At 40.5% G+C, this 12,871-nt stretch overlaps 1 protein-coding gene across 2 annotated transcripts in view; it reads right to left on the minus strand.

Moving 5' to 3' along the window:
- Positions 1-6,156: 6,156 nt before the first annotated feature.
- Positions 6,157-12,871, minus strand: part of PPM1H (protein phosphatase, Mg2+/Mn2+ dependent 1H) — a 140,179-nt gene continuing 133,464 nt past the window's right edge. For both annotated transcript variants that reach the window (XM_056574465.1, XM_056574466.1), the window contains 2 exons: positions 8,404-8,555; positions 6,157-7,227 (listed from right to left, as the gene is read on the minus strand). In XM_056574465.1, coding sequence (XP_056430440.1) covers positions 7,080-7,227; positions 8,404-8,555 — 300 coding nt within the window. In that variant the 3' untranslated portion in view covers positions 6,157-7,079. The remainder of the gene's footprint in view (positions 7,228-8,403; positions 8,556-12,871) is intronic.

A 12,871-nucleotide genomic window follows, 5' to 3' on the forward strand; every position in this document is an offset into this window, starting at 1 on the left:
GTGAAGCTGGCAAAGGCTGTGTGATGCTCCAGGGCATGTTCTGCTTAGAAACCATGGGTCCTGGTATTCGTGTTAGTTTGACAGGTACCACCTACATTTCTGAAGACCAAGTACACCTCTAAATGGCAATGGTATTTCCTAATGGCAGTGAACTCTTCTGCCACATAGCAAAAATTGTTCAGATGTTAACATACCCTCCACATTTTCTAGATGTCAATCCTATTGAACATCTGTGGGACGGGTATGGAAAAAAATCTAATCCTCAGAGGCTCGAATTTGAAAAATGTAGGACTTAAGGACTTTTAGGTGCACACGTACGCAGATTCGATGCGCAGGTTTTGATGCACAGGATTTTCTGCTGCAGATTTCCATGTAAACTAAATGACTGAGCTTCTAATCTGCAGTTACAAATCCTGCGCATCAAATCTGCGCAGGATCCTGTATGTGTGAATGTACCCTTGTGGAGGTCTTGTGGAGTTTTTACCTTTAGACAGGTCAGAGCTGTTTGACGGTGAAATAGGGTAGTGTTAATGTTATAGCGGATTGATGTATATCCTAAAATCAAATTCCTTGTACTCTGTACAGTATAGTGTCAGCTATGACCTGGAAATGCCTGAAGTGTTTTTTTTTAGAAGTTAAAAAAATAGCAGCTCTCATAATCACTCAATATATATGCACCAGTGAATGCTCAATTCCAGGTTATGCATAAATTGGAATCTTTGCTATGAGTAGAAGGCAGTTATGGATGAAATAACCACATATTATAAGAGAAATCACATTGGGTGGAGAAGACTTATCAAATACAAGAGATAAATGTCTTCTGATGCTGAACAGAGATCAATAAGACAACAATGCATTCAAGAACATTACAAAGGAAGATAAATGCCTCACCCTAATTCCATCAAGACAGGCCAGCCCTAGAACTAGAGCACATTTAACTCATTCTTGGAATTCATTATGCAGCTGGCTTAAACATGTACAGTAGATTATATGATCTTTCCAATAAAGGAAAATGTAAAACATACATTAAATGTGGGTAAGGGGTATATATGGTCAGGCGCAGATTCCTTTTAACTCAATCAGCATCGGCAAACATTAAAAGGGAACTATTTTTTTCTGGTTAACCATCTTGGTCCACTTTTACAATGGGCAAGAAATTACCCATAGTTGGATAATAAAACTCATCTGCCATGCCGGTATTTCTATAACACAGCAATAAGGTGCAAACCTTAAATTTCACCGATATAAATCTAGAGGAACACTACTTTTAGTAATATTCCTACAAATAGTATCTAGAAAGTATTCTACAGTACAGAAGTGCATACAAATTATTATTTGAAGCCAACACAGGCTGATCAGATAAATAGCATGTTCAGTTCCTGGTTAATCATTGTACGCACAATAAAATTAAATATGCACATAAATAATGTGGCCAATCTAGCAGATGTCCACTAATGTAGTTTCATTTTATTAAAATACAGTCATCCCTCAAGTTATAATGGCATCAACATACAAGGTTGCTCCGGGACCATTGCAACTTGAAACCCCATTCAACATACAATGCAACAGACAGACTAGACCCACAAGGAACCAATCAAACCAGGCCTGGGCCCCTCTCTCCAATGGCCCCATAGCCACTGCATTGTCTGACTATGGGAATTCAGTAATAAAGAAGAGTCCATCAATTATCAGGAGCATAAGTCTGATGCTGGTAATTACAGATCTCTTTTTATAATTTGTGCAACATATTGTCCCTGATATATAACTTATCATTTAATACAGGAAACATACTCTCTGTATAAGTAAATAATTGTATTCCATAGATAAATCTTACTATTTTCTGTGATGTTCTTCTTATAAATTCTAGAAAATGTATGAAAAAATTGACAACTGGGTGTTACCTTTCCCTTTGTCAAAGGGGTGTTTCTCTACAGTCTGGGACATTTCAATCAGGACCATCAGTGTCACATTGTGGAGAAATATGCCCCCATTCGTAACACCCAGTTGTCAATTTAGTTATACATTTCCTGGAGAAACAGCTACAACACATAGGGATTTGGTCTTAAAGGGGTTATCCAGAAATCGAAAAGCAGAGACAATTTCTTTCAAAGACTGCACCCTGTCTGTCTCCAGGTTGGATGTGGTTCTGCTCAGCTCAGTTCCGTTGAAGTGAATATAACCACGTTGTAATACCACACCCAACCTGGAGACAGACAGGGAGCGGTCTTTGTAAGAAATTAGGTTTGTTTTTTGATTCCTGGATAATCCCTTTAAGTTCAACAATACCAGAATAACTTACACCAAATGTATTAAGAGGTGCAGGCAACTATTGTCTGCGATTATTTGCTTAAAATGAAGAATGCCCAAAATGTGCAACTTTTGTATAATAGAAATCTAGCGTACAAGCCTTATAATTTCTCCATAGAGTTTAAAAATAAAGATGACATTTTTTTATATTACAGGATGTTTTATATAAACAAGACATGTCTGGAGTGCCTACTGGAGTGGTCCTCTATAAAACAAAAAAAATAACGGAAGTTTGAAAACTTTTTATATAATAAAGCCCCCATATAAACTGTACATAAACTTCATTGTTCAAATGTAGCTGACAAACTTCTGACACACTGGTCATTATGAGAGAGAAAAAACAAGCAAACAAATCTAATCAAGCTCTAAAATCACACAGACTATTTCCGACTCTGCTCAACAAAAGAATAGAGCAGTTGAAATCCAAATCTAAATGTTGGAGGAAAGTTGGAACACCCCCACTCATATTAGATAGTCTGCAAGGTCTTCGGAGATTGACAATATACACGTCTCGGCACTCACTAGTGGTATGCAATGGATAGGTTTATTTATCCATTGCATTGCATTTATCTATTCCACATCATTACCGGTTAAAAAGGTACAGGACACGTTTCGACCTTCTAATATCAGATAGCCGAGGGTGGCATTTTTTTGCAAAATGGATCCTGTATCTTTACCTGTCAAGATGTGGCACTAAATAAACCTATCCATCGCATACCACTGGTGAGTGCCGAGACCTGTATAATGTCATTTAACAGATTTGCTCCTACCTATGTGCACCCCCTTTCACAGTGTTGACTACTAAAGTCACACGGAAACTGGTCAACTAATTTTTAATGTGTATGGGGGTCTTTTACCAGTCCCTTAGCACAGCCTGTTCATAATACAGCCATAAAAGGATGCCAGCAATTCCAGAATAGGCCAGCATATTTAAAACAACTTAAACTTTGCATTCTAGAAAATTTGTTTCTTTAAAATGGGGCCTATGAAAAACCTTTTTTTTTTTTTTTTTTTTTAAATAAACTGGTGCCAGAAAGTTACACAGATCTGTAAATTACTTCTTTAAAAAAAATCTTAACCCTTCGAGTACTTATCAGCTGCTGTATGCTCCAGAGGAAGTTGAGTTGTTCTTTTCTGTCTGACCACAGTGCTCTCTGCGGACACCTCTGTCCATGTCAGGAACTGATATGGGGATTTATGGGGATTTGCTTCTACTCTGGACAGTTCCTAACATGGACAAAGGTGGCAGCAGAGAGCATTATGGTCAGACAGAAAAAAAAACTCAACTTCCTCTGTATCATACAGCAGCTGATAAGTACTGGAAGAATAAAGTTTTTTAAAATAGAAGTCCATTTACAAATCTGTTTAACTTTCAGGAGCCAGTTAATATGAAAAAAAATGTTTTCCACTGGAATGCCCCTTTAAGGAAATTTAGTCACATAGTGGATGAACATTTTAACGTGAATAAAATGAATAGAGCGCTACCGGTATTGATGAAATGCTGCTTACTGTAATCTGTCAGATGAATTTAATTTATCTGGAGCCAAAGATATGTTTAGTGCAATATAAATCTAATGTGATTATGTAGCCCTGTCTAGGCTGGAAGCTAAACTTGGCTGCAGTGGTACTGTCGCGAATCGGTGAGCTTGATGGCACATTTCTTATGTCCTCTGAATGACTCGGATTTATCAGCTTGTACGTGAACATTAAATGGCTCTCTTTCTATACTGTGAATAGATGAGGATAGAAATTCACCAACCACAATCTTCAAACCTGATTTAGCATGCAGCATAAATAAACTCCTTAGGCACAAACAATAGGAGGATTGACTGAAAGTTCTTACATAATGCCGTTTGTTGGTGTTAAGGACTCGAACAACTGTTCTAAATATACAGGTTACAGGGGGGAAAATGCAAAACATCAGAACACTAAACACTACTAATACAGATACGATTCTTCTTTAGATATCATTTATAATCTATACACGTTTCACTAGGGACCATTAACTTAAACTGATGGCACATTATAATGGTCCTTAGTGTCATTTGTAACTAAAAATGTCAGAAGTTCTTTCCAATGACAAAAAACACCCTAGGTAGCATTTAATGGAGCCAGATAGTTGCAAAGTAGCAATTGTTCTGCAGTGCTTGTGTGCTACATCATCTGCTTCACATAAAACAGTTCCATCTGTACGCTAAAGAAAATAATAGATGTTAAAAAGAAAGACTTCATTTACATAGAGTTGTTAATTGTGATCCCTGGGGGCAGAATGATGGGTATGGTAGTCACATCCCCTTCCTCCATTTAAATGCATGCACATTTGGATTTAAGGAATGTAAGTACAAATGATCTTTGACTGAAAGACAGAGGATCTGGTTATACATTTTTTTGTCAGCTTTATCATTTGGTTCTGCATATTTTACGGACTGTCCAATGACTGGCCTGCATGTTTTGGATGAAGTGTAGGAAATTACACTCATCTCCCTAGGTTCTATGGTGCCGCTCATTCTGCAAGCCATAACAGATTTGCAGCACCGGTTGTGTGCAGCTAATGGAAACCTGGAGATGGAGAATCCATTTTATCATCTGGAACAATGCTATTGACAACTGGTATGCAAACTAGTTCTCCAGAAGAAAGAAAACAGTCTTTCTAAAAGCTACCTATAGGCAGCTATGTTGTATGTCAATGCCTGACCCGCTAAAGACAACAACTTAACAACGCATTTAACAACTTATCCCCTATACACAGGATAGGGCATAAGTGTCTGACCAAAGGGGTTCCAGCTCTGAGACCCCTGACATCTCTAGAACAGGACCCAGAATCTTCCAGCTGCATGGAGTGCAGGGTCATTGCATGCTCCGTGCATTCTCTATGGGGTGCTGAAGATACCGCAGTACAGGGCTCTTGTATGTCAGAATTGCTGTAAATACCCCCAAAATAGTATCAGTAAAACTCACTCTGCAACATAATAAGCTCTCAAATAGTTCAGCTTATGCAAAATTAAAATAGGACTACTTTTTAAGTAGTAAAACATAAACTATATGAACCTTCAGAATAAAGTTAGGAATGTAAAGTTTTTACCACAGAGTAAATACTGTAAAAATTAAACTTCGCCCAAAATCATGGAATGTAAAGTACTTATTATTTGGTAAAATTTGGTAATGTGTTGCCATACTTTTACTTTTTGTTTATATGAGCTGTATGACTTTTATTCAAGATCCGGGTTGAACAGTTTGACTTATAGGGTAGCTATCTTTAAGAGGCTTAAAAGTCTGTTTTCTTGCTTCTGGATGAGAGATCATTTTAATCCATTGCAGCATGCAACATGGACATCAGCCAGTAAATGCTGTTGGGTAGTCACCCTTTTTGTTTCTGCAAAAACTTTACAAACTGTGAACAGTGAACTCTTAAAGGGGTACTCCACCCCTAGACATCTTATCCCCTATCCAAAGGATAGGGGATAAGATGTCTGATCGTGTGGGTCCCGCCGCTGGGGACCCCCGCAAAATAGCATGGAGCACTGGAGTGTCTGGGTCCCGACCACCGGATCGGAAGTCCGTGACGTCACGACTCCGCCCCCGTGTGACGTCACGCCCCGTCCCCTCAATGCAAGTCTATGGGAGGGGGCGTGACATCACGCCCGCTCCCATAGACTTGCATTGAGGGGACGGGGCGTGACGTCACACGGGGGCGGAGTCGGCGGTCGGGACCCAGACCCTCCAGCGCTTCCGGAGCAGAAACAGGCGGGTGCCGCATGCTATTTTGAGGGGATCCCCAGTGGCGGGACCCACGCGATCAGACATCTTATCCCCTTTCCTTTGGATAGGGGATAAGATGTCTAGGGGTGGTGTACCCATTTAAAGTGTACCTGTCATTTGCAAAATCTTTTTTTTTTATATATAATTTAGATAATGACAATATATGAATATTTGTAATATACAATGGTTACAAAATATGTATATTTGTGGGTGATAAAATATTGGCTTGTCTCTGCTGCTTTTGCCTGTGTGTCTCTGTGCAGATACAAAATACAGGAAGTGTGGGCGGGACAAGCAGGACCCTGTGAATGCCTGTGGCATGTCAATCAGCCTGCTGTGTGAGCCAGAGATGTGTCACAGAGTCCTGCTTGTCCGCTCTCACTTCCTGTATTTTGTATTTGCACAGACACATAGGCAATAGCTGCTTGGACAAGCCAGGATTTTTTCACCCCAAAACATTTTTTTAACCAATGTTTATTACAAATGTACATATAATATCATTATCTACATTATATAAAACAATATAGCAAATTACATTCTTCATTTAGAGCTCCTCATGGATAGATCTATATTTTATATTTTAAACCCTAGCCAAAGGTCCCCTATTTTTAGCTGGTTAATGAACCTATGGAAACCTTGCTGGTATATCACACAGAAACAAATGATGAATAATAGCAATCTAACAGCATACTATGAATTCCGATTTATAACTGAAGGTAAACTTATTGGAGAGGTCTAGATCTGGAACTTCTGTGCAAATAAGCACTTTTTACTGACAGTACTTTAATCTTGACGACTACATGACAACATAATAAAAACAGGTTTCGGGTCTTCAGAGGACAACACAAGAAATCATATGACAGTAGCAGCATTTACATATGCTCTGAGGTCCCAAATGCACAACTAAGGGGATTGTGCTGCCTTATTTCAGTAGTGACATTTCTACATATGTTATTTATCCCAACATATTAACAGTACAAATTAAACATTCCCTGCACTTGAAGTTGCTTCCTTCATGTCAGTTTATTGCCATGTATTAATGGGATGACGTACACCGAGATGTCATCTCCTGACCCCAGCCTGTCATTGGATATTCTCCAACCTCTGTCTTTCAGGACACCTCTAGCACGCATCACCAGGTCCTGAGCAGCCAGCGTGTACCTGCCAAAAGAAAGGAACACAAAATTACATAACACTTACTTCCTTGGACATAAATACTACTTGTGTGACTTTCTAGGGACTTTGTCTTGTATTGATCATATAAGCACTTTGATGGATTAAAGGCAAGATTATTTATTGTTAAATAGTGTTTCTACAGTATGGTGGTGGATAACAAAATGGACTGTCTTCTGCTGACAGCACTCTCTGCCAATCCCCCATACATAGTCATTTAGACTTCTCTGGCTTCAGCTTATCTCCCTAAAAACAAAAGGACTGGGCAGATAAAATTGCCCGATCCTTCACTCCCCCAATATTTACTGTTTGAGAGTCTTGAGACTGCCGTAAACATTAGATGGTTGACCAGTATGGTTGAAATCAGCTGGTTCGGCTAACATGTCTAGGGTGTACGGGGGGCCTTACTAAACAAGACAAGAAATGGTCATTCAATGTTAGGCTTGTTGTAATATGTAGGTATGGGGGGGGGGGGGGGGGGGGGGGGGTGCAGCTTGCTTAATCTAAATATAACCGAGGTTACTAAGATAAACTCCCACACCCCAGGAGTATATAGACAAAGTGAGAAAACAAAAAGATATATATGAGTGAAATTTGTGGAGAAAAATAAGTGTAAAAATAAAAATATAAAAAAATAAATATGTGATATTAGGTAATGGTATATAGTAAGTAAATTGGATGTTATTCTATTTAAATAAGTAACATAAATGGATACAATATAAATACATTTATTAAGATATTGGTGAACTAGGCGTGTGTACTACTGCCAAGCTCTATACCTGCCTCCTGAAATAAAGACAATGAAAAATGGCTGTGTATCATAACTGCAGGGCCCAATAACAGCAGTAAATGAGCCCCAAAAAATGTAACTAATAAATAAAGTGCATTTAAAGAAGGTATTAATATAGAACCTACTATAATGACCTAGAATAAATTACTGTGTAAATAAAGTTATAGGGGTATTCTAGTGTCCTAAAAACTTGATCTAATGCTAGGGCTGTAGAAAAAAAAAATGTTCTCGCTAAAAAAAAAAAAAAGACCATCTAATGTAAATTTAATTTTTGAAAAAGAAAAAGTGGTTCATTATGATACATGTTTATAAATATGAAATCCATTGTTCTGCATTATAAATGGAAATTATACAGCAGAGCATCTAATTCACACCTGTGAGGGTCATCAGGATCACAGCATGCTAGGAAATTTGTAAGAGCTTCAGACACTTCTTCATTTAGTAAGACATCCCAAAGGCCATCTGTTGCCAAGACCAGCACATCATCTGCACCGTGTTCATATTGCAAAAGGTCATAAACTCGTACCTGAAAAAAAAATCCATTAATGTAATCTTGTGCGTTTCATACCCTACCTTCATGCTAGTGATATACCATAATGCCTTTAAAACGGCACTGGACAAACATTGCATAGATCAATAGTACAAGTGAATATAAGAAACTTTGTAATATATCTTGTTAGAAAAAATAATAAACTTATTAGCCAAACCAGAAACTCCCCCAGATAAGGAAGTTACATCTGTAAACAGCTGTTTTGAGGTTAAAGGTGTGTGGAGATGTAAAGGACATTCATGCTCCACTGAGAATTTTGGAAAGCTTTCTCTTATGCCACCTTTAGCTTTCCCTTCAGGTCAAAGTTTGATTTAAGTAACCTTAGAACATGACTAGGGATTTAATAAGCAGAGCCATACACCCCAAAAGGGTAAGCATTCTTTCTTTGGCAACATTACATTTGGTAATATACACTGCTCAAAAAAATAAAGGGAACACTTAAACAACACAATGTAACTCCAAGTCAATCACACTTCTGTGAAATCACACTGTCCACTCAGGAAGCAACACTGATTGACAATCAATTTCACATGCTGTTGTGCAAATGGAACAGACAACAGGTGGAAATTATAGGCAATTAGCAAGACACCCCAATAAAAGAGTGGTTCTTCAGGTGGTGACCACAGACCACTTCTCAGTTCCTATGCTTCCTGGCTGATGTTTTGGTCACTTTTGAATGCTGGTAGTGCTTTCACTCTAGTGGTAGCATGAGAAGGAGTCTACAAACCACACAAGTGGCTCAGGTAGTGAAGCTCATCCAGGATGGCACTAGGGATGTAAGAAAAAAATCGATTCCCGCGATTATCGCGATTTTTCACTTGCCGATACTGAAAATAAAAAATATTTTTTAATCGATTCTTTTAGGGATGTGGAATTTGTATCTCCTGATGCCCGGAACAGCATGTCCCGGGCATCAGGAGATACAAGTTCCACATTTTGTCAGCCGGATCTGACGCGGCGGCGCTCTGGGTGTACGGAGCGGGCTCCGACTCGTGCCCGCTCCATACTCTGTGGCCCCCGGCTGATTTCAGTATCCGGGGGCCACTGATGCATCACCGCCGCTAATATCCAGCATGCGGTGCTCTGCAGTGTGTATGGAGCGGGCTCCCGACTCGTAGCCGGGGGCCGCCGCTAATAGCCAGCATGCGGCAATCGCCGCGGCTGGCTATTAACCCTTTAGATCGCCGCTGTCAAAGCTGACAGCGGCGTCTAAAGGGACATGTGTATGCTCCCTAGTGGGCTAGATCACCTCCCAGAGCACCGCCATTCGGGGGCGGGCGATCCATTGTGGAGGTAGCTGGAGGGCTTACCTCTGCTTCCCTGCTCTCCGTGGCTCTGTCATTGATAGAGCCTGGCTGGACCAGGCTCTATCAATGGATCGCAGATAAATGGAGTTCAATAGAACTCTATTCATCTGTCTGAGGAATCTAATGATTCCTAAAAGACTAATAAAGTGTATAAAAAAATAAAATAAAAATAAAGTTTTAATAAAAGTGTAAGACATAGTTTTTTAGACAGAATCGGGATATATCGCGATGTATCGTCACCTAGACGGTATCGCGAAATATCGGGATATATCGAATCGCCACACTGGTATGGCGATTCGAATCGAATCGCCAAATTCTTGTCGATTCACACCCCTAGATGGCACATCAATGCGAGATGTGTCAAGAAGGTTTACTGTGTCTGTCAGCGTAGTGTCCATATCATGGAGGCGCTACTAGGAGACAGGTCAGTACATCAGGAGATGTGGAGGAGGCCGTAGGAGGGCAACAACACAGCAGCAGGACTGCTACCACCGCCTTTGTGCAAGGAGAAGCACTTCCAGAGCCCTGCAAAAATGACCTTCAGCAGGCCACAAATGTGCATGTGTCCACTCAAACGGTATGAAACAGACTGCATGAGGATGGTATGAGGGCCCGACGTCCACAGGTGGGGGTTGTGCTTACAGCCCAACACCGTGCAGGATGTTTGGCATTTGCCAGATCAAGATTGGCAAATTCGCCACTGGTGTCCTGTGCTCTTCACAGATGAAAGCAGGTTCACATTGTGCACGTGACAGAAGTGAGCACGTGAGTCTGGAGACAACGTGGAGAACGTTCTGCTGCCTGCAACATCCTCCAGCATGACCGGTTTGGCGGTGGGTCAGTAATGGTGTGGGGTGGCATTTCTTTGGGGGGCCACACAACCCTCCATGTGCTTGCCAGAGGTAGCCTGACTGCCATTAGGTACCGAGATGAGATCCTCAGACCCCTTGTGAGAGCACATGCTGGTGCAGTTGGCCCTGGGTTTCTCCTAATGCAAGACAATGCTAAACCTCATGTGGCTGGAGTGTGTCAGCAGTTCCTGCAAGAGGAAGGCATTGATGCTATGGACTGGCCCACCCGTTCCCCAGACCTGAATCAGACTGAGCACATCATGTCTTATGATGGGACATCATGTCTCGCTCCATCCACCAACGCCACGTTGCACCACAGACTGTCCAGGAGTTGGCAGATACTTTAGTCTAGGAGGACATCCCTCAGGAAACCATCTGCCACCTTATCAGGAGCATGCCCAGGCATTGTAGGGAGGTCATATGGGCACGTGGAGGCCACACACACTACTGAGCCTCATTTTGATTTGTTTTAAGGACATTACATCAAAGTCGGATCAGCCTGTAGTGTGGTTTTCCACTTTGATTTTGATTGTGACTCCATATCTAGACATCCATGGGTTGATAAATTTGATTTCCATTGATTATTTTTGTGTGATTTTGTTGTCAGCACATTCAACTATGTAAAGACGAAAAGTATTTAATACGATTAGTTCATTCAGATCTAGGATGTGTTATCTTAGTATTCCCTTTATTTTTTTTATCAGTGTATACATCTGGGCAGGAACCAATGCTGGTTGAAGGACATTTCTCAGGCATGAAATCCAAATACCTTTATACCATTTAGGATGGCGGTCAGTGAAGGTATGAAGCCATGATAGTATCTAAAAGGATGGTTCTGTCCTCATTGTTATTGTTACATTGTAGGTCTGTTTGCACATTTCATGCTTTTTTTTTTTTGGAAAGTGTACTAGAATTAGACAAAGAGCAAGCATGGTATGCTTTTAGTATAAAGAACTGACTAGTGGACTTTACACAATCCAGAGCTAGTCTCTGGCCTGTACTGTGGATCAAGCAACATTTCTAAATGAATCTTTTGTTGAACCACTGAGTATCCTCTAGGCTGGCATTCCAGCTGTCACTGCACACTACTTGAATTCCCTGCTAAACCTTACAGCCATCAGACAGTGCTTGCCGAGCACTTTAATTAACCTAAGGAACGGCAGTAATTTAAAAGAAGCATGACGGCTTTAGCAAAGGCAGCCAAGGGAAAATTATATTCAGTATTACAATTTGGAAATGGTACGCCTGGTCAGACATGCTGGGTAATCCTTTCAGTTAAGCAATACATCTGTGGTCCACAGACTGGTCTAAACATGTACTGGATTTTGCATAAGCGCATGGCTGGGATGTTTTAATATACTCTCCGCATTCTTCACTCTCTGTAAAAAGGAAATGATTATAAAACAAACCATGCTTTTTTTCTTGCAATTTTTAAATATTTGCCTGAAAAGCAGAATTCCTGGAATTATGGTATTTGCTTTTGGTTTAATGACATAATTTCACATGTAAGGAATATCGTAAAAGGCTTTCCCAGGGGCGTCACTTGAAGGCGCGCAAACATAGCAAAGGGGCCGTGGAACAAATTTTGCACTGGGGTCCAGGAGCATAAAATTATACCTCTGGACTTTCCACAATGTTTTCTACACTACTTAAACATGTCTGTGCCACTGTTAACATGCAGTTTGCAGATATATCATTGCTCGTCTGCAGAGGTTTGTAGAAAAACACCAGCCTTCTTCCCCTATAACTGCAATCCCTTAACTTTCTTGCTCCCGCAGCTTTTCAGGTCTCTGTGTGTCACTAACTGAAGCATCACTTGCTGATAGGACTGGTTGGCCTATCTCCGCCTCTGCAGGCATTAGTGTTCTATCTGCTCTACTATTGCTACCTGGATCCCTGATCCCGGCCTGTTCTCTGACTTCTTCCCTTGGATTATGTATATGGATTGACAGTACCAGCTTGTTTTTTGGTACAGTTTTGGATTCTGACTTGTTTCTGATGCAGATCTCTAGCCCTTGGCTTGTTTCTCTCTAAACTTTTTTCTTAGAAATTCTAGTGTATGGACTGTTGCCCAGTTGGGGGCCACCAGTTAGGGTGGACAATCCAAATAGGTAGGAACAGTGGTTTGGGTTCT

Source organism: Hyla sarda, chromosome 4, assembly GCF_029499605.1.
Source record: "Hyla sarda isolate aHylSar1 chromosome 4, aHylSar1.hap1, whole genome shotgun sequence".
Classification (NCBI taxonomy): domain Eukaryota; kingdom Metazoa; phylum Chordata; class Amphibia; order Anura; family Hylidae; genus Hyla; species Hyla sarda.